The following is a 26,179-nucleotide window of genomic DNA, read 5'->3' as shown; positions in this document are numbered from 1 at the left end:
GGACCCTTCACGTTTACAGCTCCACTGCACAGGGGCTCCCTCCTAGCACAGGTGTGTGCTATCTAATCTCCATTGCCCAGCATTGGTGTTTCCCCAGTGCCCCACCCCTTTCAGCTTTCCAGCAGCAGGCTCTGGTCTTTGAGTTCCCTGTCCTGTGGTACCAGCACTCAAGGTTCCAAAACTCCACCACCTCCACGAAGACTGGCAAATTACAGAAAAACAGCACGGCTACGTCTACACTGGCCCCTTTTCCGGAAGGGGCATGTAAATTTCACCAGTCGTCGTAGGGAAATCCGCGGGGGATTTAAATATCCCCCGCGGCATTTAAATAAAAATGTCCGCCGCTTTTTTCCGGCTTTTAAAAAAGCCGGAAAAGAGCGTCTACACTGGCCCCGATCCTCCGGAAAAAGCGCCCTTTTCCGGAGGGTCTTATTCTTAGGAATAAGAGCCTCCGGAAAAGGGCACTTTTTCCGGAGGATCGGGGCCAGTGTAGACGCTCTTTTCCGGCTTTTTTAAAAGCCGGAAAAAAGCGGCGGACATTTTTATTTAAATGCCGCGGGGGATATTTAAATCCCCCGCGGATTTCCCTACGACGACTGGTGAAATTTACATGCCCCTTCCGGAAAAGGGGCCAGTGTAGACGTAGCCCACAATGTTTCCACTGACTCCCACCATTTTATTTGCTTTAAAACTCACCTTTCTAAGGGTATGTCTACACTACCACCCTAGTTCGAACTAGGGTGGTAGTGTAGACATACTCTAAGTGCTGTAAAATCTCAATGGTTACTCTTAATTGCTTGGAAATCTGCCTCCTGGGAATGCAGAGTCAGCGGTGATCCAATTTTGGGGTCATTTGATCAAAGGGGCCATCCTTCCCCATAAAAAAAAACCCAAACCTGTTCCCTTCTGTCCTCTGGAGAGTGAGATAATAAATGTCTGGATGAATCACAGACAGACCTCATTGTTTTCATTGAGATATATGGTGGATAACTAAGGATAAGTTAATCATACAACCCCATTAGACAGAAGAAGTCATGGAATAGATACCTGCTGGAGGGCCGGTCTTGCCACAGAATTTGCCAAGCCCTTCACAATGTGCTGGGGGGGTGGGGGGAACCAAGGGGGGAGAAGCCCTCAACTCCAGTCCCCCAGAAGAGGCAGCTGACCCTCAGTGGCACCCACTTACACTGCGCTCCACAACCCAACCCTCATCACCACCACGACCATGCTGTGCAAGACTCTGGTGGTGATTTAAAGGATCTGGGGCTGCAGTAGCAGTGGCCCAGAGCCCCAGGTACTTTCAAATCACTGGGCCTCAGAGCAACTGCCCCCTTTTTCCGCTCCCCACCCCCAGTTGGCAGCCCTGCTGGAGGGCACAACGTTTTGTGAGTCATGGGTGATGGCAATTTGACTTTGAAGAGAATGTCATCAGTCTTTATGGGGGAAGGGGCAAATTAGGTATGTGAATGCTTCCTGGGCAGGCAGCAGTATAGGGAAGGATATATTGGGGAAGGGGTACTGTAGTCTGCAGGTCCCTGCTCTAGAGGTGTAGGGACTGAGTAACTTCCCTGTTTTGGGGGTGGGGGCAGCACTTAATTGCACTGGGGAAGAGCAGCATTTTTTATTCCTAATTACAGGGGATGGGGAAGTCTGCATATTGATGAAGGTGTATCAGGGCCCCCTTGCTTGTGTAAAATATGTTCAGGGGAGCCTATATAGGTGATTTACCTCAGACCGTTAGGGAAGGCCTTGAGCTTAATATCCCACTTGGTCTTCTAACTCTCTCTCAGCAGTACAATGTCTGATGTAAAACCATTTCTACTTGCACAAACACTCACCACCTCATTTTTCCTAAAAATATACTGTTGAAAAAATAACTACTAAAGCCTGGTGCTGGCAGTCAGATCTGCTGACACTTCCATCTGTTGAAGTCCACCGTCTTCAACAGGAATCCACAGGAGCATACGGGTTCACACAAAGAAATGTGATTGCAGGGTCAGCACCAAAAGCAGTGTTACTATTGCTGACAGTATGCGTCAATGAGCAAAGGCTTTAGGAATAAAAAAATGTTATGAAATCCAGTCAGAGCATTTTCATCGTCCTTTGATAAATCCATGTAAATCTCTTACTAGGGTCTCTCTGTCTCTCAAACACACACACATACTCACACACAAATACACAAACTTGTACATATAGTTCATTGACTCAAACTAGAACTATAATACATCCACCCACAAACACCTGTATGGACACTTCACTGATTATGATTTGATATAAAGAAGGCCAGCTGCTGTAAGCTGTGAACGCTGTTTCCATTTGCATGAAATGGATTAATACTAGCACCACCTCAGGGGATTCTGTGGATTTGCTGGGATTATCCTGTCAGACTTTATTTCTTTTTTTCATTTGGGGAAAATTTATTGAGTAATTTTGGAGTTTCAGAAAAAGGGTGATTCTTGTTCAACAAAAAATTAGTTTATATATGCCCAGATAGTGCATGGAGACCTGACATTTATCAGTACAGGCAGCTCTTTCCAATAGAACTTTGTAATAGAGGAGATGAAAAGGCTCTTTTGTTTTCTGCTGAATTTGCAGATAGTTCTAAAAGGGTAAATACATTCTGGATTTTGAAGAGCAGTCAAAATATCTCAGTACAGGAATGGTGGATGTGGAGCTGTTAGGTAAAAATGAAGAATACTGCTCTGTATTAATTTGATGAATAGTGTCTTTTACAAGGTCAGTGAGAGAGTTCCTGTATGGCTATATTGGGTTATTAAATTTTCCTGTATGAACACATTGGTCTAGTTTAACTCAGGGCAGTTAGAAAAACTAACAGACAGGCAACATAGTGACTCAAGGTAAGCAACCTCCCAAAGAACACCTGGGAGGCCATTACAAGACAATGGTTAAGGTATTATTGATGAAGATGGCTTCCAGTCTCCAACCCAAATGTACTCAGTTGTTTTACTGTGAGACTTGAGATTAGCACTCCTCTCCCCACTAAACAGCTAAAAAGACTCTCCAGGGGGTGAGGAGGAGGTGTGAGTGAGGTTTTTCACACACACACACACACACACACTCTCTCTCTCTCTCTCTCTCTCTCTGCAGGAGTTTCTGTGTCTGACTGATGGGAAAAGTTAGCAGACCAGTCCTTAAACCCAGCAGTAGCTTGGTGGCTTCTCAAAGCATTCAGCTATCCCTGTGACAACTTCTATGCCTGTTTGTTTTCAACCTTACTCCCAACTTGTTCCAGTCCTGGCCCTGCCTTGGCTCACGCCAGGCAACCTGCCTCTGACTTTTTACTCTGATTCTTGACTTTTGATTCCAGCTATATCCCTTGGCTCTGTCATTTAGCTTTTGACTTCAGCTTTGACCCTGGGCTCCTATTCCTGACTACCAGCTCCTGCTCAGCCTTTCATTGACTGAAGAAAACTTTCATCTCAGTATCCATCCTGATTCACCCAGATTCCACTAAACCACTTACAATCAAGCCCAACACCCTCAATGTTTACATAGATGCAGGATTGTATCAATTTACATAATCTACTTATTCCTTGTGCCTTTATGCTTGAAAGCTAACCCGGGGGGGGGGGGGAAGGGGGGGATGGAATATTTGGGACTAGAAGCTATTGGCTTTCACAGTGGTTTTCAAGAAATGGTGCCACCTCTTGGAAGAAGTCTGATTCCCTATCCAAGTCTTGACAGACACAAGAATCTGAAGTAGCTATGGACTCCTAGACATATTAACAAATGAGAATAGCTGGCTCCTCTTTTTGTGATAACTTATTGCCTATAGATGACAAACAGGAGGTGGAAGCCCTATTTTGAAAAGACGAGTATCTCAAACCTGCCAGAGAGCCTTCTACCGCCATACTTAAGGGCTACGTCTAGACTGGCATGATTTTCCGCAAATGCTTTTAACAGAAAAGTTTTTCCGTTAAAAGCATTTGCAGAAAAGAACGTCTAGATTGGCACAGAAGCTCTTCCACAAAAGCACTTTTTGCGGAAAAGCGTCCGTGCCAATCTAGACTTGGTTTTGCACAAGAAAGCCCCGATCGCCATTTTCACGATCAGGGCTTTTTTGCGCAAAACAATACCGCGTTGTCTACACTGGCCCTCTTGCACAAAAGCATTTGCACAAGAGGGCTTTTGCCCAACGGGAGCAGCATAGCATCTCCGCAAGAACACTGACAATCTTACATGAGATTGTCAATGTTCTTGCAGAAATTCAAGCGACCTCTGTAGACAGCTGGCAAGTTTTTCCACAAAAGCAGCTGCTTTTGCGGAAAAACTTGCCAGTCTAGACGCATCCAAGGTGTCTGACTGTCATGGGATGATCAGCAGCTATTTGATATCCTTCATACACTCTCCTTTCCTGATGACCCATTCAGACCACAGATCCATCATGCCATGGATGATGTAGGTACAGGACATGACTCTGAGTCCTGATTGCAGAATGGCCTCACAAGAATTGCATTTATGTTCGAAAGGGATAACTGACACTAAGTATTGAAGCATTTTGGCCAATTCAAGCACTGCCACCTGGTCTCAATGAGCTTCTAGTGGCCAGGCCTATGTGCTTACATTAAAGATTATATAAGGTCCTGCAGTCTCAGTGTTTATACTAATAACCACAATGAAGACCCCTAGGTCTCCTCCTGTCTCTGCCCACAACTCTTCAGCCTGGGGTCTGCTATACCAATGGACTTGACAGTAGAACTTGTAGTAGGACTAGACAATAGAACTGTCATGATCTTAATGGCACTCAGTAACCCTGGTTTTCGTGAAGCTCCTAATAAAGTCAATACCCATTATCTTACACGGTACTATACTTACTAAATGTAAGATGGCTTAGCTCTTCCTGGGAAATGTTTTTCACTAACAGTGGTGTGTCTAACAGCTCCCAACTACAAGATGACAAAGGGGTCCCTCGTATTGGGCAGTGAGTTTCATTGGGCCTGACCAATTCAGTAAGGCACTGTATACACCAATTCCTTAATGTCATAAACTGTATCTGATGTGTGTCATACAAGGTCTCACTGCACTCATTAATGATGTTGTGCAATGTTTGGTATATGTCCTTGGGGACATAAAAATGTGAAGTAAATGTGAAATTAAAATATGTTTGCCAGGCAAATCTGAGGAAGGAGTAAACAGATTTATCCCAGAAGAGATCAGTACCTCCAGCCAGGTGTTTTCAGAGTTGTTTGGCAATCACATGTGAACTGGCCATTCATTGTCCTCAGAGGGGGGACAGAACAGATCAATCTGTATGATAGCAAATGCCTTCAGTTGAAAAGGAGCACAGATTAAGCAATTGTGGCTATCAATGCTTTCATATTATTTTGTTCAACAAGCACAGGCAGTGCTCTGAATTACACAGAAAAGAGAAATTTCAGGAGGTGTAAAATTATCAAAATCTGAATGGGTGTGTTTCTGGCACAAACTGGAATAGAAAATCTGTCTTTTATTTTGCACAACTCTAATTACAACTCTAACTGCACAACTTTAATTACAATTTATCCCCAAAAGGTTCCCATTCTAATTCCAATTTACCTCCAAAAGGTTCACATTTGCTTTAGCTGTAAAATCTGTTGTACTATTTATGCAAAGAGTTTGTCCATGTAGGTTTGTTGTATCCCTGTAAAGAAAGTATCATTTTTAAAATACTTCTTACTGGCTAGTAATAAAAGGGGGTAATAACAAAAATAAATACATAAAAACAAATCCCACACTTAGGGCCTGATACAGAAGTCAACAGATGCCTTGTGCAACAAATCAGGACTTTACAAACTAATAAATTAAGAAACAATAGGACCTAAACAGCTTTTTTTTTTATTGTTACTGTGCTATTCAGACTTGTTTGGATAAGCTATATTTTTAGCCAATGAGCTACATTTCAGTCCAGCAATAGCAAAGTAGCTAGTGAATTAAATTGTATTTAGAAGTAGACCATATGTCTTCCAGCACTTAGGCACTTAGGAATTAAGAGCAGATTTCTGAGCATATGACCTGCTGCTATTAAATTGTAAGTACTGTTTCTTGGAAAGCACGATCCTCCTGGAAATGTTCCAACATCTTTCCTTCTAACCCAAGAAAGGAAGAATCCTGTGCATGATCTTTAATCATGATACTGCCCATTAAGGGGGGATGGGGGAAACATACAGTCCATTCTTTATGCAGATGTGTATCTAGGAAAACGATTTTTCTAAAACTTAGCACAAGGGTAAATGTCCATAAATTCCATCTGTAGATTAAGAGGGAATTCTTCACAATCATACTTGTCTCTTCTGGGAATTCTGAAAACAAAGTAATAATAGCTGATAGCATTGTCGAATTTCAGTGAATTTCTGAAACATGTGATAGTTACTATGCATTCTGTAACCATGGTTATTAGCTGAACCCACCAAAGCCTTTCACATGAAAAACTGTGAAGAGTTTCAAAAAGATCTCACCAAACTAAGGATACGTCTACACTACAACGTTAATTCGAACTAACTTAGTTCGACTTAGTTAATTCGAACTAAGCTAATTCGAACTAACGGATCCAGATTAAAAAACTAGTTCGAATTAGCGTTTTGCTAATTCGAACTAGCATGTCCACATTAAGTGGACCCTGAAACAGGCTTAACGATGGCTGGAAGCAGTGCCGGCAGGGCATCAGAGGAGGACTTAGAGCATGGAGATGCTGTCTCAGGCTAGCCGAGGGCTGTGCTTAAAGGATCCCGACCCCCTCCCCGGACAGACAGTTCTCAGGGGTGCCCCGCTTGCAAAGCAGTCCTGGCTTGGATTGCCCGGAGTACCCACGCTGGGCACAACACAGGACTCGGCCATCAGTCCGGCTGCACTTGCCGCAGGCTGCCATCTGGGGAGAGGGGGCAATTGGGGGGATGCAGGAGAGCTTCCACCCCCAGAAGCCCGCAGAGCCAGCCCAGTCCTCCCCATCGGGGGCTCGTACCCCATTCCTCCCTCACCTCCTTCCACTTACCCTTCCCTAGCCCCTCTTCTTGATGTACAAAATAAAGGAGAATTGTGTTCAAAAATGGAATCTGTCTTTATTGAACAAAACTGGGAGAGACTGGGAAAAAGAGGTGGGAGAGGGGAAGAGAGAGGGTGGGAGAGGGGAGGGCAACTAAAATGATCAGGGGTTGGGAACAGGTTCCATATGAAGAGAGGCTAAAGAGACTGGGACTTTTCAGCTTAGAAAACAGGAGACGGAGGGGGGACAGGATAGAGGTCTCTAAAAGCATGAGTGGGGTGGAGAGGGTGCATACAGAAAAGTTCTTCATTAGTTCCCATAAAGAAGGACTAGAGGACACCAAAGGAAAGGAATGGGTAGCAGGCTTCAAACTAGTAAGAGAAAGTTGTTCTTCACAAAGCAAATAGTCAACCTGTGGAACTCCTTGCTGCAGGAGGCTGTGAAGGCTAGAACTACAACAGAGTTTAAAGGGATGTGAGATCAAGTCATGGAGGTTGGGTCCATGGAGTACTATTAGCCAGGGGGTAGGAGTTCTGTCCCTGCCCAAAGTTTGTGGAAGGCTGGAGAGGGATGGCACGAGACAAATGGCTTGGTCACTGTCTTCGGTCCATCCCCTCCAGGGTCCCTAGGGTTGGCCGCTGTCGGCAGACAGGCTACTGGGCTAGATGGACCTTTGGTCTGACCCAGGACAGCCATTGTAAGCTCAGGGCTCAGGGTCGGGGGTCTCAGTGGACCACCTTGATTTTCATGCACACCTACTCCTGGGTGGCCAGGCTGGCAGCTCTCCTGCCCTAGATGGCCGCTTTCCTGTGCCTAGTGCGGAGATCGTGGACGAGGTCCACGATATCCGCACTAGCCCAGGCGGATGCCCGCCTCTTGCGGTCCCGGGCAAGCTCCCGGGATCCGCCAGCCTGTTCCCGGGAAGACGGGGAGGACTAGGGGGCATCGGGTGGGTGGCTCGAGCCGTGCCAGGTGCAGGGTCTGCTGGCTGGGTGCTGGCAGGTTTGCACCTGGCATGGGCACCGTAGCCAGCCCGTGCCCCTTTAAGGGGTCCGGGGCCGGGAGGGGGGCAGTAGAGTTTCCCTGGTGTTGGCCAGAGTGGCCACCAGGGAAACCTGGGGAGGGCTAGCCTCCCACTAGTTCGAATTAAGGGTCTACACAGTCCTTAATTCGAACTAGTAAATTTGAATGAGGCTTAATCCTCATGGAATGAGGATTACCTAGTTCAAACTAAGCGCTCCGTTAGTTTGAATTAAATTCGAACTAACGGAGCGCTAGTGTAGCGCCTATGAAAGTTAGTTCGAACTAACATCCGTTAGTTCGAACTAACTTTGTAGTGTAGACATACCCTAAGTGACTGGGCAACAAAATGGCAAATTAAATTTAATGGTGATAAATGTAAAGTAATGCACATCTGAAAAAATAATCCCACTATACATACAGTGTGATGGGGATTAATTTAGTTATAACTACTGCAGTGACAGTCAAACAAACATACAGAATGCTAGGAATCATTTTAAAAGGAATATAAAATAAGACAGAGAATGTCTTATTGCCTCTGTATAAAACCATAATACACCCACTTCTTGAATACTGTGTACAGATGTGGTCACCTCATCTCAAAAAAGATATATTGGCATTGGAAAAGGTTCAGAAAAGGGCCACGAAAAGATGAGGGGTTTGGAACAGGTTCCATATGATGAGAGATTAAAATGTCTGGGACTTTTCAGCTCAGAAAAGAGGAGAGTGGGAGGTGTGGGATGGGGAAAGATATGACAGAGGTCTACATAATCATGGCTGGCGTGGAAAAAAATGAATACAGAAAAATTATTCTCTTGTTTCCATAACATAAGAACTAGGGGGTCACCAAATGAAATTAATGGGTAGCAGGTTTAAAACAAACAAAAGGAAGTTTTTCTTCACTCAGCGCACAATCAACCTGGGGAACTCGTTGCCAGCAGATGTTGTGAAGACCAGGACTTTGGTAGGGTTCAAAAAATAACTAGATAAATTCATGGAGGTTAGGTCAATTAATGGCTATTAGCCACAATGAGTAGGAATGGTGTCAGTAGCTTCCGTTTGTCAGAGGCTGGAAACACTGCTCTACAGCCAAAATGCTTCTGAAATAAATGTAGTCAAACTTTACTAATTCTGGGTCACTGAGAACGAAAATGATGCTTAAAATTGTCGACTGGCTCTAGTTTTCAAGATATGCTATTGGGTCAGTATATATGACCCTTGACTTGCTAATGGCAGAGGATAAGTGAGTTATAAAGGGAAGGGATCTCAATTTAAACCAGAAATGACTAAAATACATCTTTGACTGGATCTATGAATAAATCTATGACTGGGTTTGGACAGTACTTGCTTTTTAGGCAAAACAATGAATGATGCAATCTGAAGCTGGTATTGCGTCATACACAATATGAATTGCGTCATGTTATTCCTAGAAGTCATGGATGTTTTGCTGCATAATGGCAATGGTTTGCCATCAATTCCAGTTGGTCATGCAGTCCATATGAAGGAAACCTATGACAACATGAAACAACTTTGGAGGTGCATAAACTATGACCAACATCAGTGGCAGCTTTGTGACGATTTGAAGGTTTTTGCTCTCTTGCTTGGTCTGCAGACTGGATACACAAAGTACTGTTGTTTTCTTGGCGAATGGGATAGTCGTGCAAGAGATTCCCACTACATCGAGATAGATTGGCCACTCCGACAGTCATTGGAGCCTGGGAGGAAAAGTGTTCAGCATCCACCACTTGATGAATCAAGGAAGATTTTGTTACCACCCTTACACATCAAGCTAGGTCTGATGAAGAACTTTGTCAAGGCCATGGACAAAACACAAGCAGCTTTCAAGTACTTCCGTGGAAAATTTCCAAGGTTAAGTGAAGCTAAAATAAAGGAAGGTGTCTTTGTTGGTCCTCAGATTCGTGAACTTCTTCGAGATGATGCATTTGACTATGCACTGCGTGGCAAGGAAAAGATGGCATGGAAAGCCTTCTAGTTAGTGGCATTAAATTTTCTCGGAAACAACAAGGCAGACAACTACAGGTTGTTGGTGGAAAACCTCCTCAAGGCATACAAAAGCCTTGGTTGCAACATGTCACTACATTTACATTTTTTGCACTATCATCTAGATTTTTTTCCACCGAACTGCGGAGCAGTGAGCGACGAGCACGGCGAGCGATTTCACCAGGACATTGCAACAATGGAGAAACGCTATCAGGGCAAATGGAGCCCATCCATGCTTGCAGACTATTGCTGGACAGTGACAAGAGATGCTCCATTTAATGAATACAAGAGACAAGCCAAGAAGCACCGAGTAGACACTGAATAGGACTAAACTATGTACATAATAGTTTTTTGCCTTCTGTTCAATAATAAATTTTATTTATATAACCCTTTTGCTGATTTTTAAAGTGTTACATAAACAGGACAGGTGAAATATTATCATGTAAAGCAACCAACCATAAACACATGAAAAGACCTAGGTTTACAATTTATGATTAAAACTCTACTATCTACACAATATACATAGACGTAAAATGTAAAAACTTAAATATCTTGGAAACAGTAGTCAATCAGTTGTTTTAATTGTCATATTTGAATTCAGCACATCAAAATACATAATAAATAGCACATTTTATCTCGGAAGCAGGCGACTTCTAAAAAATTGTAGACCAGTGAAATGGATGACAACAGGGGGATCATGTGATGATTTTCTGTTCTGTTCACTGCCTCTGGGGCAACTGGGATTGGCCACTGTTGGGAAGACAGGATCTTGGACTAGATGGGACTTTGGTCTGACCCAGTATGGTCTTTCTTATGATCTTATGATAAAAAGTGTCTCTGTAAGACAGGATGCAAACTGCACTGAGAAAGAAAGTATCTATGAACATGCAAATAATCTGGCCAGTGGAGGATGGGGGCTTCTCATGGGCTGGTAAGGCATGGAAAACAGCTACTAAGAACATGCTGCTGGAGACAAAAACATTTGGTCAAAGAGCTAAGACATCTCTTAGCCTAGAGATCACAAATCACAACCCTGAAGGAATAGGATACAGGGGAGGACTCAGTCCTGGAGAAAGACTTACAGATTAACCCTTTGAGGGGAAAAGCACTTTTTGCATGTGTGTAACCCTTGGGATTGAAAGACTGCTCCACAAAGGGATAGCCATTCCCCTGAACCCTTATCTCACCAGATCCTGAGGTTTCAAAATCCCAGAAATATGATTAGATTAAAAACCCATGAAGAAGGGGTCACTGAAAGGAAAGAAAAGCCCATACCTGATTACAGGCAAAGGTTCAGGAAGAATGTAAATTACACAATGAGTACTGCATCAACCAACCTCAGAAGCAGACTATATAGACAAAAGGTGTGGTCTATAGTGTGGACAAAAGGTGTGGACTATATAGACAAAAGATAGCTGTAAACATCTGTAGGTAATAAGGAATTTGACACCAATGTTAGACCTTGTGATAAGGTATATTATGAACAAATTTGGGGAAAAGCCATTGGACATGCTAGGGATAGTAACCGGAGACACATGCAATGTTAAGACACCTTATGGAAATACTGCTTCTCACGTATTACAAGTGAATAGATTTAAAATTAATCACAGCAGAGAAACCATAAGAAACTTGCTGCGTGGAAGGGAAACTGAGGCATGCTGTTTCATCTATGACTGGATGCCACAACCTATACACATTGGAAAACATTAATGTGTACAGTGATTTAAAATCAGCTGTAAAAGCACAAGTGTTAACAGTAATGCAAAGGTAGAGAGAGATGCTTTCTAGCAATCCAGAGAAAACACACTTGCTAACTTTTGAGGTCACAAGACTGGTCCACAATGTGATCAAAGATACGCAGGACTTTGCAAAAGCCTATGTGGGTAGTACTACAATGTTTAACAACACTTGGAGGTTATGTTGTTAAAATGCCGGAGGACCTAAACCACAATGCCTTTGAGTTAGCTAGTAACTAACACTCTTGCAGTAAAGTAAGAGAGAAAGTGTCACTTACTGTACCTCAAATAGCGAACTGTATCTCCCACATTCACCATTTTTAAATGGCTATGATATTTTTAACAATAAATGTCTTGTAAGGTATCCTATGAAAAGTCATGGTTTGCTGAAAATCATTGTTCTGTCAAAATATGTGTAACATAATTGTATATGGAGTTGTAATATGCTGTATGGTTGTTACTGAAATATGTGGCGAATCTAGGAGATGCCCACAGCTAGCTCATCATTGGCAACAAAGGGGATAGGCATTAAGCAACCATCACGAGCCATTTACCAGCAGGGGAATTGTAAACAATAGCTAGCTTACCTCCGTCAGGGTACGTCTACACAGTGGTGCTATTTCGGGATAACGTCTGTTCTGCGCTGTCTACACAAGAAATACATTCAAAATAAGGGGCTTCTTATTCTGGCTTCCTGTAAACCTCGTTGCCGAGGATTAAGGAAGACGCTGGAATAGTGACAGCACCAAATTTCAAAATAAGCTATTTAGAAATAAGATACACAATTTCCATAGTTCATATTGCGTAGCTTATTTCGTGGTGCGCACTACTGTATAGCCGTACCCTGACTTAGCAAGATATCAGGACATATGATATTTGAATTCATTTTGGAGCCAGTATTTTTCCAGGCACATGAACTGAGAGTATAAAGTAAGGGGCAGTGACATCATAAATTCATGTCTTTCCTCCCCTATCTATTCTTAAGGTTTGTAAGAAAAATCTTTGAACTGGGGGGATTGGTCTCAGGCTGAGCAGGGAATTCCACTTGCATATTAATAACCATGAACTGGTTACAGTTTCTAGTGGGGTGGGGAAAAACTGCCATAGTCAAATCTTACATGCTTTGATAAAGTTTAGGATTTAGACTAAACGTTTACCTTTTATTTCTTATGTAACCAACTCTAACCTCTATTCTGAATGCTTATAATAACTTAACAACTACCTTTCTGTAATTAATACATTTATTTTAATCGTTTATCTTTACCAGTGAATATGATTGCTTGGGGACTCTCTTCAGATTACTAACAGGGGTGCATGTACACTATTCTTTGATAGAGTGGCAAACTAACTGATGAGCTTTCATTGCTCAAAAGAAGGTCCTGAATCATAGAATTATAGATGATTAGGGATGGAAAAGACCTCAGAATATAGGTTCCAACTTCCCCTCTAGCCAGGGGAGTGCTGCATCCCCCTCCCCCTCAGCTCCATCCCAGGCTTTACCCCCATTCCACTCCTTTCCCCAAGCATCACCCTGCCCCTTTCTTCCCTTCCTCCAAACTCCCACCTTTGTCCTGCCTCCTTTCCCCTAATATGCTCCGTTGTCTCCACTCCTCCCCCTCTTTCCTGGAATGCATGAATGTAGCAAATCAGCTGTACACTGTGCTTTAGAAGCCATGGGAGAGTAGGCAAGGAGCTGGTCCAACAGGCGACAGGCATGAAGGAAGGAAGGCAAAGGGGAGAAGCTTGGCTGCTAGTGGGTACTCATCACCCTCTAATTTTTCCCAGACCCTGAGCACCCACTGAATTGGTATTTATAAGTTATCTAGGTCAATTCTCTGCTCAAAGCAAGACCAACCCCAGCGAGGGCTTTGAGAAGCAGGGCCTTCAAAACCTCTGAGGATGGAGATTCTACCGCCTCCTTAGGCAACCTATTCCAGTGTTTCATCACCATTCTAGTGACATAGCTTTTCCTCATATCCAACCTAGATCTTCCCCCACTACAACTTGACACAATCGTTCTGCCATCTGCCACCACTGAGAACAGCCTACCTCCATCCTCTTTGAATCCCCCTCAGGTAGTTGAAGGCTGCTATCAAATCCCACCTTCTCTTTCTCTTCTGCAGACTAAATAACCACAGTTCCCTCAGCCTCTCCTTATAAGTCATGTGCCTCTGCCCCCTAATTATTTTTGTTGCCCTGTGTTCAACACTCTCCAATTTGGCCACATCCTTTCTGTAGGGGAGGGCACATAAGAGTAGTAAAGTTCCCATCCTGCAGGGAAATACTTCTTATTCAACAGAATGCAAAATAAGTAAATTCAAAATAATAACTCCCAAAATAAAACTCCGGTCATCTGAAGAAGTGGGCTGTGCCCACAAAAGCTCATGATACCATCTACATGTTTTGCTAGTCTATAAAGTGCTACCAGACTATTTGTTGTTGTTGTTGTTGTTGTTTCTAAAATGGAAATAGTGGGTTCCCACTACAGGTGAGCCTTGAAATTAGTTTTGAGGCAGGCTCTGTTAATGTGGACACGCTTCCTCGACTTAGAGCCCCAGGAAACACTGGGTATGTCTACACTCACGGCTTCTTGCGCAAGTATGACCGTTCTTGTGCAAGAATCCGCAGAGCGTCTACATTGCCGGCACGCTCTTGCGTAAGGAAATTTACAGTACGGCGTGGTAAGCGAGGGCTACGCTCTTTTTTAACAGGTGTAAGTCCTCTTGCGCAGGAGCTCTTGCGCAAGAGGGCAGTGTGGACGCTCAGCAGGGATTTCTTGCGCAAGAAAGCCCTATGGCTGAAATGGCCATCGGAGCTTTCTTGCGCAAGAGAGCATCCACACTGCCATGGGAGCTCTTGCGCAAAAGCACAGCACGCACATGGCAGTGTGGACGTTTTCTTGCACAAGATGTTCTTGCGCAAGAAGCCACGAGTGCAGACAGCCTGGGTGTAATTACTTCAAATGATTCTGGGGAGTAGTTATTTTGAAATAGCAGCAGCAGAGTGTTCACACTCATGCTATTTCAAAATAAGCATTATTCCCTGTGAAAAACTGGGAGTACAGATTTCAAAATAACCAACCCCTTATTTTGAAATAATGGGTTTGGTCATGTGGACACTCTGCTTATTATTTTGAAATAACACCCTAGTGTATGCCAGGGCTGGGGCTCTTACCTGAGGCCTCTAGGTGCTTTCACGCAAATACTAAAAATAAAATCAATCCGGCATGTATTGTAAATTAATCGCATCATTAATAAATTGTGGATTTCAATTTTTAAAACAGATTTTATTTCAACTTTTCAAACCAGATTAAACCCCCAGAATTTAGCCTTGGCAATCTACAATATTACAATGTATTATTTAGTGTGTTTGTACTATTACTCTAAACTCAACGGAATCAAAAAAACATTACTCTGAATAATAAGCTTTATACGGTTCAGGTGATTATCCTATAGCTCAGATTACAGGAATCTGAGCTTTAAGATCAGGATCTTGTACACTTTATCTCGTTTTTTATCTGGTATCTTAAAAATGACAAGGTGTGCACAAAGAAACAACTGTGATGATTTTTATAGTCATGCATGTTTTACAATATGGGCAAAATATCATCTGCATCTACTTTTAGAGTTTTGTAGCAAATTCTTTAAAAAAAAAAAAGAACATTTCCAGTACTAAAAACTACATTTTACTTGTAGAGAAAATTATGATATAATCAAATGAAAATAATGATGTCTTTTTTGCAAAAGCAGTAACAATTGGCAGCTATATGCAGGTTTGCTTTGTATTTCTGTCCTCAGATCTCAGATTTGTAAGCAAGAGTCAAAACTGCAATAACCCCAAGAACACTGTGTTCCAGAATTATTTGCATACCTCTTGGTAAGAAAAGATTGGCTTGGGTAATGCCGTGCTTTTTATTAAAAACTGAAAGATGATCTTGAATTATTGTAACCATATGCATTATGTTTATCAGCATAAATGAAATGATTAATCTTAGCTCTTAGCTCATATTTTCTCCCCACATGTCCAAATTGCAATACAAGTTATTTCCAGAATGTAGAAAACAGTGATAAACAATGATTACAGCAGGTCGAGACCTGTACTATATATATTGAACACCTCTCCTCCCTGTACCACTAGGGAATTTTTATCAACAACAGCTAAGAAACACTGAAAGTATTTATTCTAATTAGTGAAGCTTCCAAAGTTATATATGCCAAAAAGGACCTAAAAAAAGTATTTTAAAAGTATTGCACAAGTCTCAAACTAAATACTTATATAAAACACATATTTTTTTAATTAAAAAATTAAAATAACACCTATCATTGTGTCTCAGTGTCATAAAACCAAATACAATATATTTCAAACTATTCAAAAGAGAACTAAGCAACCCAAATACATAATGGCTGTGTCTACATTGGCATCCCTTTCTGGAAAAGGGATGCTAATGAGACACTTTGGAATTGCAAATCCACGGGGGATTTAAATATCCCCCGTGGCATTTGCATTTACATGGCCGCCGCTTTTTTCCGGCTCGGGGTTTTTGCCGGAGAAAAGCGCCAGTCTAGACGCGATTCTCCGGAAAATAAGCCCTTTTCCAGAGGATCCCTTATTCCTACTTTCAAGAATAAGGGATCCTCCGGAAAAGGGCTTATTTTCCGGAGAATCGTGTCTAGACTGGTGCTTTTCTCCGGCAAAAACCCCGAGCCGGAAAAAAGCGGCAGCCATGTAAATGCAAATGCCGCGGGGGATATTTAAATCCCCCGCGGATTTGCAATTCTGAAGTGTCTCATTAGCATCCCTTTTCCGGAAAGGGATGCCAATGTAGACAGCCAATCACAAAAGGCAAAGGAACGTGGCATAGAAAAATCGATTGTCACCCAAGATAAACCACTTAACCAAAAATAAGGGCTCAGTTCCCAGTGTTATACATCTTCCAATGCCAAGAACCTCCACAGTTAAGAGGGAGTAGTGAAGGTATGCTGCTCAAACACGTGACTTGGCAATGCAGGCAGCTCTCTTCAGAGGTTTCTCAAACCTCTGAATTTGCTAGGAAAGAAGCCCACTAACCATTAAAAGGAATTAAGTCCATCCTGTTCCAGTTATCTTGCTCTGAAGCGTATTTACTTTCTCTCTTTTTAAATTCCTACCCTCCTTTTCTTTCTCTTTTTTCCTTCTCCCCCTTACCCCACCTTTCCTTCCCTTATTTATTCTTAGATCTAGACTTCTAACACTCCTGTCATCTGAAGAAGTGGGCTGTGACCACGAAAGCTCATGATACCATCTACATGTTTTCTTAGTCTTTAAGGAGCTCGGGGTACGTCTACACTAGCTCGTTAATTCGAGCTAGGTAGGGTAATGAGGGCAAGCGGAGTTGCAAATGTAGCCCGGGATTTAAATATCCTGGGCTTCATTTGCATGTTCCTGGGCGCCGCCATTTTAAAATCCTCGTGGAATGAGGAGTAACGGTAGTTCGAATTAGGATCTTTAATTCGAACTACCTACTCCGTGCTGCGTGTAGCCGCAGGCACGGAGTTCGGACTAAGGGGGATTTAAAAATGGCGGCGCCCAGGAACATGCAAATGAAGCCCGGGATATTTAAATCCCAGGCTTCATTTGCAACTCCGCTTGCCCTTATTACCCTACCTAGCGCGAACCAGCGTGCTAGTGCAGACATACCCTCGTAGTCTATTTGTTGTGTTTTACGTTTTTCCTGTTACAGACTAACTCAGCTACCCCTATGAAGCTTTTGAGCATAGCCAATGTTTTTTGTAGGCTACTGGCAAGATCTCACAGCAAAGTGCCATTTTGAGCAGCAGAGCAGCAACTCCACCATGTTAGATAAAAGACTGTCTTCCATGAGTGAGCCATCAGGCACCAGAGAAATCTTTTCGTCCTGCCATTATATATGACTGTTGCATAACTAATATTTGACAGGAAGCCTCAATTTCAATTTGTCAAACTGCCATAGTTTTCCTGCTATATATACATTGCACTCTCAAATTGTAGGAACTGAAAGTCCTCACTGTGCTCCAGTGCTGCAAAGCCAGTGCGATTCGCTGGCAGGTGGCTGAGTCATGTGTGGGCAGGCAGACAGACACAACAACAGATGAATGTATCAGTACCTTAATGCCTGAATGCTCCCCCCCTCAGTTAGGTAAAACTTTGCTCCCAACTTTATATTGGATTTGCTTTCAACAGCCTCTAATTACAAGTCTTATATTTTACCTAAAGCTAAAATCTGTGTTCTTAAAATAAGATTTAAATCCCAATAGATTTGATGCTCAAGTGTAAGCATCAATAGAGGGCTAATAGGTACAATTGAAGCTAGTTAGTAGAGAAAATATTAAACTGAGTCATTCTACTTAATTGATACAGGGAGCAGATTTTATTTTACCCTTTGGATACAATTCAGAATGCGAACGGTTAACATGAAAACCTGGCAATAACAATATTTTTTCTACTACAGGGGAATCCTAGTGGAGTAACTAGTCATAATACCTTAATTATATAGATAAATATTGACTAAATAAGAGTATCATACACACAAAGGGCCTGTTTCTCCTCTCATGCCATTTTTGTACTAGTAAAACTCTAAATATCAATGGAGCTGTCTTTACTGACATAATTGTAAAATGAGATTAGAACCATGCAATGTATATCTTTTGTATTTTATATTCTGGAATTTGCTGACATTCTGAGCATATTGCAAAGCTCTTTGATTTTCTCAGACACTCTAAAAGCTTGTCTGCTTTGGGAAATTTCATTGAGCTATCCATGCTAATACACATGGTAATAAAAATGTTCAACACAATTTAGCACTCACTTTATATAAGGACTGTCATGTCAGATGGTCATGGTTCATCCTAGAGTTCTGAACCTGCAAAGATTTACCCATGTGCTTAACTTTATGCATGAGAATAGTCCCATGGGGGGGACACATAAAATTCATCCTCCTAGTGTAGACAAGTCCTAAGGAGGGTTTTGTACACATGTGCAATCATAATACATTACAGCTAGGGTGAGCAAAACATGGCCTGAGGGCCACATCCGGCCTGCCAAACAACCAGATCCAGCCCACCACCATTCTGCATCCCAGTGGGAGAGATTGGGGCAGGCTCCCTGCCTGTTACGACCCTACATGCCACTCAAAGTGTTCAGATGCAGGGGCCACGTGCTCTCTGCACGTTGCGCACCCTGGGATAGGGGACTTTGCACTCTGCCCCTGCCCCAGCATAATTTTGCAGCTCCCATTGGACAGAAACTGGCCAGTGGGAGCTGCCTGAGCCATGCTTATGGTGCACGCAGCGCACAGAGGGCCCCCCACAGGGAGCACAGCACACAGAGAGTACATGGCCCCTGTGGCAAGCTGCTTTGAGTGGTGTATGGGGTGCAGCAGGCAGGGAGCCTTCCTGAAGGTCCCACTGTGCTGCTCTCTAGGAGCTGCCTAAGGTAAGCGCCTCCCTGCCACAGCCTGACACCTCACCCTTTCTCTCCCCCCAGCCTTCTGCCCCCCTTCCCGCACCTCAATCCCCATCCTGCCCTAGGTCACAACCCCTCCCAGACTGTGCACTGCCTTCTACACCACTCCGCCTGGACAGACTCCTCTTCTGCACCCATACCCCTCCTAGACCCTGCATGCCCTACTGTACCCCAATCCTCTGCCCCACGGCACAACCCCTTCCTAACCTACACCCCCTCATGCACTCCAATTCTCTGCTCCAGATCACAATCCTCTCCCAAAAGGTCATAACCTCCTCCTTCACTCAAACTCACTCCCAGACCCCACATGTCTCCTGCATCCCAGTCCTTTATTCTGAGCTCCCTTCTGCACCCAACATCTATCCCAAACCCTGCATTTCCTCCATTATTATCATGGAAGAGGGTGGCCCCAGACCACTTTCCAAATTCTTGGAGTGGATCTCTATAAGAAATTGTTGCCCATCCCTGCATTTAAGGGTATTTTTTTAAAGTACCACCTACAACTTTAAAAATAAATAACTGAATGGATTGCATTATGCCCTGTTGTGCCTCAGGGAAAGTCAAGGTGTATCTGCTTCTCCCAGCAGAAAGTCCTTATCAGCTGATTATCACTTGTGACAAAGTAACACTTCCTAGAAATATTAAATTATTAGCTATAGTAGCAGGCCATGTTGTAGTCTAGTGTTCCTCCTTAGGCTATGTACAGCTTCAGTTTTGTTAGTTTGCATCTTAAGGGAGTATCCATCAACCCTGTTAACTCAGAACAAACATAACTGAAAAACACACCCTTTATGCCTGTCAGGACAACTCCCTACCAAGAGAGCCAGAAGAATTCAATTTATTCCGTTGTTTACTTTTTGCTTTTCCAAGTATTTAACAGAAAACATCAAGACAGGTTACTTCTGCTGGCAGACTGAGTTTTCCTGTGTAAGCACACCTGAGAAACACTACAGTTATCTCTATGTCTGCCAGTAGAGACATGTATATGTTGTTTATCATCCAGTTTCTACATTTCTGCAAACTGCTGCTGTATTTTATGTTTCATCTCACAATAATTTAAACATTAAACACATACACAGAAGTACTATATAGTGCTGCCTGTAAGGTCCTGCACTTGATCTATTTTCACACATTTGTAATTGCTGTAAACAGTCGCTCTAGACTATAATTTGCCATTGAAACCATTCGACCACTCACATTCCTATTGAAGTAAATGGGAAGTTTGCCATGTCTACGCATGAGAAATTTTTAATGGTTCAAATAAAGTCTGCTTAGCTGTTTCATACCTGCATAAACACAGAAAAATAGTTCTTGGGCACTTTCACCCTTCCCTGATTCCATCTGTGTAATACTAGCTACAAGACTAAAATTGTATAAGTCAGATCATTATAGATTTTTATATGACAATTTAACAGATACATTTTAAAACTATTGTAAAATCACAGCAAGCAATAGAAGAACAATTAGGTATTTAATAATCAAACAAATATTTATTAAAATATATTTTTTCAAGCCAACACCCTGCGTGGCAGGACCAAGACCCTAGTTATTATCAGAACCAGTCTTTTCAAAAAGCGGTTTTTAAAGTAGAAATCAGCAACTCAGAGGGTATCTCTAGACTATACAATTTTTTCAAAAAAAGTAACCTTTTTTCGAAAAAACTTCCCCTGCGTCTAGACTGCTGCCATGTTCTTTCGAAATTAAATCAAAAGAACATGGGGTTTTTTTCGACCGTGGTAAACCTCATTTTATGAGGAAGAACGCCTTTTTTCAAAAGTGCTCTTACGAAAAAAGGCGTTCTTGAAAGCAAACAGGGTTTTTTCGAAAGAGAGCATCCAGACTGCCTGGGTTGCAGTCTAGACGCAGTCTAGACGCACTTTTTCAAACAACGCTTTTTCAAAAGATTGCTTCAAAAAAAAAAATCTTTCAAAAGAGGCTTGTAGTCTAGACATAGCCAGAGGCAGTAACAATATTTTTCAAATGTTTTCACCAAGCAAGTTTCATATACATTTATTACAGAAAACATGCATACTTTGCTACTGCCTCATTTACTTGCTATTGTGAGACCATCACATAGCCAATGCTGCTCCATTCACCAAGATTTCCAGACCAAAGTAGTTTGGATAAGCACCCAGAACTCATACATCATGACTAAAAGAGTGCAAAGTTGAAAAGTGGATCAACAATTAGTTAAACAAAGCATTCTGTCATGTTCTTGATTTGTTCATTTTAATTTACAAGATTAGTTACATTAAAAAAATGTCTACTTTAAAAATTAAGAATGATTTCTATCCTGATGGCCCTCGAGGTTCAGGGCTCTCCCCCCAGCTTTGGGGAGCCCACACTTGCACTCCAGCCCCACCCCTCACCATGGCCCAGTGGGGCTGGAGAACACAAAATCTATTAGCCTGGGCCCCCCAGTGGAATGTGAGGAGTGTCTTTTTCCTTCTCGATCGGGGGCCATGTCAGTGAGGTTTTTGTACTCCCCTGACTGATTTTTCTGTGGGTCAGTGGCCCCCGACCCAAAAAAGGTTCCTCAGCCATCCTCTATAGGGATGCCGTTTTTGGCACTTAGGACCTGAGTGACCTCAGCACTGAACCTAGAACCCTGGTCAAAGAAGCATAATCATTTGTGTGTGTTTGTGCATGTATTTCCTATTGACTATTTCTGTAAGTAACAAATATTGTATACACATTGTATACGCGCACATTGGAGACAGTTTGACCCCCAAGAAACTATAACTCACAAAGTCCTTCCTCAAGGTATTGTTAGTTGCAGATTTTGCTTTGTGTTACAGTCCAAAGTAAGAACGCTCTAAAAAAATGTTTAAAAGATTAAAAAACAATTTTAACAGCATGCTTACTCGAAGCACAGGCTTTGAAGAATGTGGGTAAGGAGACACTGGGGTATAACAAAAACAAAAGCACTGAGGCTTGTCAATACTTGCCATTTAGCCATTTGGAGTTGTACTGTGCAGTGCGGAGAGGAGGAAGACCCCCCAGACTGCGATAAATGGCAGGATCCCTTCCTGGGAAATCCATGGCTGTAGCAGCATATAACTCCCCACTAGAAGTGAGAAGAGCTGTGGAATTGTGTTGGGGACTGTACGGGCAGCGAGCCATGCCACTGATCTGATCGTGTATCTCTGTCAGGTTGCTTAACTGGAACAAAAGCAAAAAAATCTCCATAAGAATTATTATTCAAACAATAACATCAGTGAAGAAAAACACCATGAGTTCAGCAAATGTCTTATTTACATACATGGGTACCAAGCACACTTCTTTCACACCTTTTTTCCAGGCCCGTGTCAGAGATGTAATTTATCTCTAGTGACACTGATACCAGCAGAGCTGATGCAGGCCTGGGCACACTCCTTATGTCGGGCTCTCTGATTTTCTGCAGAGACGTCGCTTAATCTCAAAGTGTTGGGCACCGTTCTTGATGGTGGTCCTCCAGGTTATCCGATCCTTCACCTGCCTCTCCCAAGTGTCAGCATCAATGCCTACCCTTCTGACCAACATGCCTCAGCCCTAGCTTGAAAGGTACTTTTAGAGAGGTAAGAGGCTGGTTCAGGCTTGAAAATTGATTCAATCTCTCTCTGCCAATGAGAGGACTAAATAAAGTGAAATAAGGTGGTGTTTTTTGTGATGTGGAAGTGCGTTCACTGTGGACATCTCAACAACTCACACAGGCATCTGATAAGATAGCTCAGTGCTTCTCAATCTGTGGCTTGGTGCCCGTTGTGGGGCCAGGAGCAGGTGTCGGGGGGGCCACCCAGCAAGGCCAACATTAGACTCGCTGGGGCTCAGGGTAGAAAGCCCTGCCACATAAGGTCAAAGCCTGATCCCTGAGCCCCATCGCTTGGGGCTGAAGCCTGAGCACTGTAGCTTTGATGAAGTCCTTGTGGCATGGGGCTCCAGGCAATTGTCCTGCTGGCTACCTCCTAATGCTGGACCTTGCTTTATATATAGAAATCCAGTTATTGTGACTCCTGCGCTGTGGAGTTTTTACAGCATGTTGCATGGGTCTCAGAAAGAGGTTGAGAACCCCTGAAATAGATGATACTTTCAGTAACTATCTAGGGCTGTATTGAGCTAACAACCTAAAAGTGAAATTTCCCATTACTAATCTGCACATCCCCTTAGCTGTTTTGTTTCACAATGGCAATAGTGATCATTTCTGTGAACACACAGAATCAATTTATTTACTCATACCGTTCGATTGGTGCAAATAGGAGTGAAAGCATTGGTTCCACAAGTGAAGAGTCGGTCACCGCCCACAAGAAGCACACGGATATAGTTCTGGCATTCTTCCTGTGATGCAGAAAAGAAACAATGTATTTAGCAATGCTGCAAAGAAGAAGGAGGCCATTTAAAACTTGCACATCAGAGCTACATGACCACATGTGAAAACTTAGAAAAGCAATGCTTGAATATACCTGATGTATGAGAAATCAATAAGCACTTGCATTGAATTCATAACTCTAGTTAAAGAATACATTCTGTCCTTAAGAAAAGCCCATAATAGGGTCAAATAAACCTGTCCAGTACTGAATACATCTGCCAAATTGATATTTTAAAGGTCCGGTTAATTTTTTACATGATATACACCACTCTGAATAAAAATGTCAGTCCCAAATCAAATGCTATATCTCAAAATAGGCCAGACTACAGGGCGACGGTGATCAATAGGTCACTAGCTTGGGTTTGTTGGAACTGTCATAGATATACTTCATGAGCTAGATCTTCAGATGAGGGTTTGGCTCTATTACTTCAATGGATGATATTAGAAGCATATTAAATTATCCACAGGAGATACATTTCTCCGGGCACAGAGGTTCCTCAACATGACCTCTAAAATGATCTCTTCAAATAACATGTAAGCTCACTCTGTATGTTACTTCGTTTTTAACTATATTACAGCGTATGATTGTTTTATTAAGTATAAACTCTGAAACTGGAGCTATTAAGAGGACAACCAAAACTTTCATGGCTGGGTTCAGGTATGCATTCCCTAGCAGAGGACTTTTTGCTGAAATACTAAAAATCTATTAGAAGTGTAAATCAAAAAGATACAGACACTCCTTTTGCAGCTTGAATTCACTAAAACTCAAGCCAAAAATATGCTTATAAGAAAACAGGTTGCAGACACCTCTGGCTTGAATGAAAGCTTAAGCAGCTTTCAACTTTGCTTCTACTTCTCAAGAAGGTCTTGGGCTAAAGTTTTAAAGCACATTGAAATGTAGCAATGTGACTCCTGATATTAACTAAGGTCATGCAGCTAAATCCACAGTCTTTGAAAAGGTAACTTGTTATCCTGCAGAAAGCACCGTTTTCTGGGCTTTAGCTATAAATACTGACATCAAATACAGTTGTGCATATGTTTTGCAAAAAGGTAGCCATCTAAACGCACTGGAGTACACCATAACATTTGTGGCAATGTTTTGCATTGCATATAGCCACACATTCATCAGTCAACATTTTAAATTCAAAAGAGGAACATATGGTGTCTGAGCTACGCTGAGAGGTAAGGAAGTATTTGTACCACCTTGCCTGGCGATGGCTAGAGGGAATGGGATAAATTCAGGCCTGATATGAATCTGCAATTGCAGTGACTTCTCCAGGGCTGTGTTGTAATCACAATGTGGGCAAAAGCAAGGAAGCCATATTACCCTGAAATGAGCTGCAGGGAGCAACTTCACTCCTGATCTTTCCTACATCTATAAAAGGGTAACACATTTTCCTCAGTGCAGCCCCTCCCCCACAATACTTGCTTGCACATGGAATGGAAAATGTACCATTCATTTATAAGAGAACAGGAGGAGGCCATTAGAGCTCCAGAGTCCATCATAACAGCCTGCACCACCATGTAATCCTGCCCTGCCCTTGCAGGATTACAAGAGAAGAGGCACTGGCCAGTATCCCATCTCCCCTAGCTGTGTTGGCGTTAAATTACCTAGAAAAGTTGTGGGATCTCAATCACTGGGGATTTTTAAGAGCATGCAACATTCTATAGGTGGGAATATATTAATCATGTTCTAGAATACCCAATAGTACTTACAATGTAATATCGGATATAAAATATATTTGCATGTGGAGATGTTTAGACTATCATATATATAGTTGCCCAGTGTCTGAGAGTCTGTAACGCCGAAATGCTGGCTGTTCCCTCTGGGGGGCTCTGTTGCCTGAATTGCTGGCTGTTCCCTCTGGGGGGGGGCTGCTGCCTGAAATGTTGGCTGTTCCCTCTGGGGGGCGCTGCTGCCTGAAATGTTGGCTGTTCCCTCTGGGAGGTGCTGTTGCTGAAATGCTGGCTGTTCCCCCTGGGCAGCCCGTGCTGCATGGGGAGTGTGGGGCCCAAACGGCCGCTTGTACCGCTTGCTCCCCCGCGGCGGCCCGGCTGAACGGCGCAAAAGTCAGCCGAGCACCACGGCGGGAGGGGAAGGGGGACGGGGTGGTGATGTGCGGCGTGACAGCGGCTCCAGGCCCCGCCCCCTGGCCGTGAACATCATTGCCCCGCCCCCCTTCACCTCCCGCCGTGGCACTCGGCTGACTTCTGCACTGCTCAGCCAGGCTGCTGTGTGGGAGCAAGCGGCGCAAGTGACCGTTTGGGCTCTGTGCCCCCCATACAGCATGGGGAGTGCGGAGCCCAAGCGGCCATTTGGGCTCCATGGTCCCCCGAGTGAGAGGCAGTAGGGGGAGGAGAAGTGAAAGAGAGAGACAGAGAGAGAGGCAGGAGGCGGAAGAGAGCTGAGAGAAAGAGAGAGGAAGGAGGATAGAGAGACAGAACGAGAGATTGAAGGCTCAGGAGAGAAGACCAACGTGGAGGAGAGACCTGAAAATCCTGTCTTATGATGGGCTGATTGGCTAGTTATTAGATAATATGGGGAAGGGAGGAACAGTTGGGATTGAAACCATCTGGGATCTAAATATTCCCACACTGGTTTGTTTTAAATCTGTTAAT

At 43.1% G+C, this 26,179-nt stretch overlaps 1 protein-coding gene across 3 annotated transcripts in view; it reads right to left on the bottom strand.

The window, feature by feature from the left end:
* The window catches only part of SEMA5A (semaphorin 5A), a 553,406-nt gene that overhangs the window by 204,397 nt on the left and 322,830 nt on the right, over positions 1 to 26,179 (bottom strand). For all 3 annotated transcript variants that reach the window (XM_075921490.2, XM_006111031.4, XM_075921491.2), the window contains 2 exons: positions 23,431 to 23,529; positions 22,164 to 22,377 (listed from right to left, as the gene is read on the bottom strand). In XM_075921490.2, coding sequence (XP_075777605.2) covers positions 22,164 to 22,377; positions 23,431 to 23,529 — 313 coding nt within the window. The remainder of the gene's footprint in view (positions 1 to 22,163; positions 22,378 to 23,430; positions 23,530 to 26,179) is intronic.

Source organism: Pelodiscus sinensis, chromosome 2 (genome assembly GCF_052426305.1).
Source record: "Pelodiscus sinensis isolate ZL-2025 chromosome 2, ASM5242630v1, whole genome shotgun sequence".
In the NCBI taxonomy this organism is placed as follows: Eukaryota; Metazoa; Chordata; order Testudines; family Trionychidae; genus Pelodiscus; species Pelodiscus sinensis.
The sequence above is the reverse complement of the archived record's forward strand: the minus strand, read 5'-3'. Positions and strand labels throughout refer to the sequence as shown.